General features: G+C 41.0%; 1 protein-coding gene across 1 annotated transcript; it reads right to left on the bottom strand.

Moving 5' to 3' along the window:
• Nucleotides 1-107: 107 nt before the first annotated feature.
• Nucleotides 108-2895, bottom strand: LOC102309285 (E3 ubiquitin-protein ligase TRIM35). The gene is made up of 7 exons (XM_005923542.3): nt 2806-2895; nt 2165-2618; nt 1885-1980; nt 1544-1774; nt 1430-1452; nt 1224-1342; nt 108-1074 (listed from the first exon to the last, which is right to left on the bottom strand). Exons 2-7 carry the CDS (start codon nt 2585-2587, stop codon nt 527-529), a joined length of 1440 nt encoding a protein of 479 aa, XP_005923604.1. The 5' UTR covers nt 2588-2618; nt 2806-2895; the 3' UTR covers nt 108-526.
• Between the last annotated feature and the right edge of the window lie 994 nt (nt 2896-3889).

Below are 3889 nucleotides of genomic sequence, written 5' to 3'. Positions count from 1 at the left end.
CCAAACATATGCTCACCTCATACGCTAAAGAAAACTGGCTGCTCTCCGACTCCAGGTCTATGTCCAGTAAGGACTGGCTGGTGACACATCATCAAGGGAGGCCACAATACTTGCAAATATTTTATTTGTAAATTAGCACTGTAAAACATGAGTAGTATGTGCACATAAAGCACATTTGATGTTTTCCATACATTAGTAGTTAGTAATACAGCAAAATAAGAGAGGAATGTGTAGACAATGACATGCATAATCATTTTTAAAACTTACATACAAGTAATTAATCTGTACTATTTTTTAACCTCACAATTTATATGCTGATAATAAACAAATGAATAATTCATAGATTATTAATGCAAAAAAAATGCTCTAATTCAAGTTACCAATCACTGAATCTTAAGTACCTTGATCAGTGTGTTCATTGAGTTTTAAATTAAGAAGAGCCAAAGAACACTGCATTGAACCAGGAAAGAAAAGTGGCAAATAATCTGACATTTAATTTGATGAGTTTCTCAAAGCCACAGAGTAACTAAGTTGCACTTTCAATTACACTCAGGGCAACTTCCATTGGTTCAACCGTCAAAGGACATTGCTGACAACCGACCCAGAAGTAAGGAAAGACTTTCTCAGTGATTGCCTGTTTGAAGGTGTAGATATGTGTGTTGTTGTGCGCGTCATAGAAAGAAACCTTGCCCTTGTCACAGTCCAGCTGCACTCTTATCTTCTGCGGGTTCCTTTTCAGGTTTAGTCGCGTTAAAGGGGAGGTACCCGCAAAGTACATCTTGTGGTAGAAGTACACACACAGGTAGCCGTTTTTCTGGACCGAGGACACTTTCTCTTTCCTCTGGACAGATTCTTTAGCCACGCCGACAACCCACGCAGTATTATCTCCCACATTCACATCCCAGGTACGCCTTCCTGAGGTGAAGCCCTCCGAGCCCAGCACACCGGTGTCGGGGTCGAACCTCTCCGGGTTGTCTGGGAGCTTCTGTTTCTCATCGCTGTCACAGACGCTGGTGAGGTCATCTGACAGAATGAGCCATGGGGCAGCAGTGTTGGGATCCAGAGTTACTGGGGCTGAAGGAAACATGGCAGATTGTCAGCTGTAGTTACGGTGGCTGTAGTTCAGTCAAACATTTCAACCTTTCCTCCACCTTGGGAATTCATGACAAACTCAAACTCCAGCTCAGAGTTTAAATCAAGCAGCACATTATGGTTAAACTCACTGTATTTGGCAATTTTATGCATCTTCTCCCACACATAAAACATCATAGAGCCAACATGTTTGGCCACGTCTATGAGTGCTCCTGGAGGCATAATGGGATCTTCAACAGGACAATCAGCACTGCAGAAAACACACAAAAAAAGCAGGTTACATAACACATTATGAAAGTTAAGCAAAGAATAAAACAAATATTAAACTGTTCGTTACCTTAACAGAGTCCTCTTACTGTTCTAAAAGACAAAATTAAAAGGCAAATTCACTTTAGCATTTAAGGGGGAAAAAATATAAAGTGTTCCTTCTTTAGTCTCATTTCAAACTTACATGAAGGACTGAGATGCCCTCCAAAGCCATCTCCTCCTCCAAAACTCTGATGGATTCGGACACAGATGCCATTTTTCTTTCTATTTCTTCAACCTTCTGCTTCATCTCTTCGCTCTTCTGCTCTTCCTCCCGCTTCAGCGCTTCCATCCTGGCATTCTCTTCAGCGTGAAGGAAGTCGTGAAGTTTTTCAAACTCCTCATGGGTTCGCCTTTCCACAAATCGAGCCTGGACCTGTAAAATAATCTGCTTAAGCATGGCTTGGAAATGAGTTTACTGACAGCCACTAAATAAAGTGACTTACTAGGAATTTTAACCCATAGTTTGACAGATTATCACCACACCTGAATGTAGGTCACAGTGTCTTCATAGTTCTTCTTCATTTTGTCAAACGCCTCCCTCTTCTCCTGCAGTGAGCTGAGAGTGGACTTCATTTTCTCCTGAGTAAATAATTCAAAGTAAATTCATTAGAAGGTTTGTTAATCTCGCTTTAGGCTTGTAACATCCTTCAACATTATGACTTGTGACAGAAACTCTGTATAAACTTAGTAAAGGAGCCCCAAGAAAAAAGGCATCATTATTTAATCTCAAGTCCTTATTTGATCAGGAAAGTGAAATATTTACCTTCACATCCACAATCGCCTCGCTGACAGGACAACATTCGTGCTGCTTGTGTTTTCTTGAGGTATGGCAGACAACACAGATAGGCACCTTATCTGACAGGCAATACAGCTTGAGCCTCTCCCCATGATGAGGGCACAACTCCCCTGGTTCACCGGGCAGCTCCTCCGCTGTCTCCTCCGGTTCCTCGCTCTCATGTGTATAAGACTCGCACAGGTTCTTCAGGGTGAGACTAGGAACGGGATCATCCACACTCTGGGTTCTGCACAGAGGACAGTCACGGTTTCGTCTTTGTCGACTCCAGTACTGCTGCAGGCAGGATGCACAGAAACTGTGGCTGCACTTGAGGACCACTGGGTCTCTGAAGATTTCGCAGCACACGGCACAAGTGAGGTCCAACTCAGGGAGATAGAGCTTCCCTGCCATCCCGAGGCTTTGCTCCTGTTTTACCCTGAAACTGAAAGTAAGGGAGAGTTCAAGAAACTAAGAGAACACAGGGGAAGTCACTCCCTTTTAATACCCTAGTCAGTTGTTCTGTTGTCTGTTTACTGCATCCTGTGAAATCTATGCATGAAAAACAGCCTTTAAATGCAAATGAAATAGTGTTCTGTTTAAAGAAGAAGAAAAGTTAGAGTGAAACATACCTCAAAGCTACAGTCTTGTAACAGCTGTATATGCGTAATGGTGAACACTTCCTGCTTCCTGTTATGCTGAGTCACTGAAAGGAGGCGGAGTCTCAAAGACAGCAAGCATTTTTAACCCTTCACTAACGCTGCAGCTCAGTCAGAATCAACAGTTTACAGGCGAGGAAGACGAATATGAGGTGTTTTCTGGACCAATAAAGGGACAAGAAAAACGGTGACATAACATTACAGTTAGGTTTTCCATGCGTTTCTTTTTTTTGGGTTAAATTATATGATTTAGAGAGAAATCAGAGTTGCAACAAAAGTCAAAGGAGCTTGCAAAGAAAATCGTCTGGACTTCTTTAAGTTGCTTGAATTTGTTTCACCTCTCATCCGAGAAACTTCTTCAGTTTCACTTCTTCTTCAGAACTGAAGAAGCTTCTCGGATGAGAGGTGAAACGTCTTCAAGCAACTTAAAGAAGTCCAGACGCTTTTCTTTGCAAGCTCCTTTGACTACGATGACCTGGATGACTGAGAACCTTCACAGACAAGTTGCAACAAAAGGTCCCCACTTGTATTTCTGAATTGATTGCTTAATGTACAGTCTGATTTTATACAGAAATGAAACAATTAATTATTTTACTGGGTTGATATTTAGGACCTCTAGTTATAACAGTTAGCCCTTCTTTATCTAGGTTTGTTCTGCCATTACTAACTGTGGGCATAATTAGGTTGTTTTGGCTGTTTCAATGTCACTGTCAGTTACTTTGTGGCTGTTTAATTATTAATGAATTTATCTGTCCATAGATTACGGTCCTTGAAGTGCTGTGGAAAATCCAGGTGTTCCTTTTCAAACTTAAGATTTGCCACATTGGCTTTTCAGAGAACTGTATTTTCCTTTGCCTTTACTTATTTCCTTTAATTCGATCCATTCTTACTCATCATTATTCTTAAAGTCAATGAATGAGAAATGATTTCTTTGATAAATCTACCCTCAGGTTCAGTTTTACCTCTTAAGGCTGCAAAAATTACACCAACATCAAAACATGCAATCTCAGTTTTCCCAAAGAAAGAAATACATATATATACAAATTACAACTGCAGA

This window comes from Haplochromis burtoni, unplaced genomic scaffold (genome assembly GCF_018398535.1).
Source record: "Haplochromis burtoni strain Fernald_Lab_line unplaced genomic scaffold, NCSU_Asbu1 Contig_49, whole genome shotgun sequence".
Taxonomy (NCBI): Eukaryota; Metazoa; Chordata; class Actinopteri; order Cichliformes; family Cichlidae; genus Haplochromis; species Haplochromis burtoni.
The sequence above is the reverse complement of the archived record's forward strand: the minus strand, read 5'-3'. Positions and strand labels throughout refer to the sequence as shown.

Coding starts and splice junctions, on each gene's coding strand:
- LOC102309285 (XM_005923542.3), bottom strand. CDS start 2,587: ATGGCAGGGAAGCTCTATCTCCCTGAGTTGGACCTCACTTGTGCCGTG. Junction 1,981..2,164: donor AGGCGATTGTGGATGTGAAG/GTAAATATTTCA, acceptor TTATTTACTCAG/GAGAAAATGAAGTCCACTCT. Junction 1,453..1,543: donor AGGGCATCTCAGTCCTTCAT/GTAAGTTTGAAA, acceptor TTTGTCTTTTAG/AACAGTAAGAGGACTCTGTT.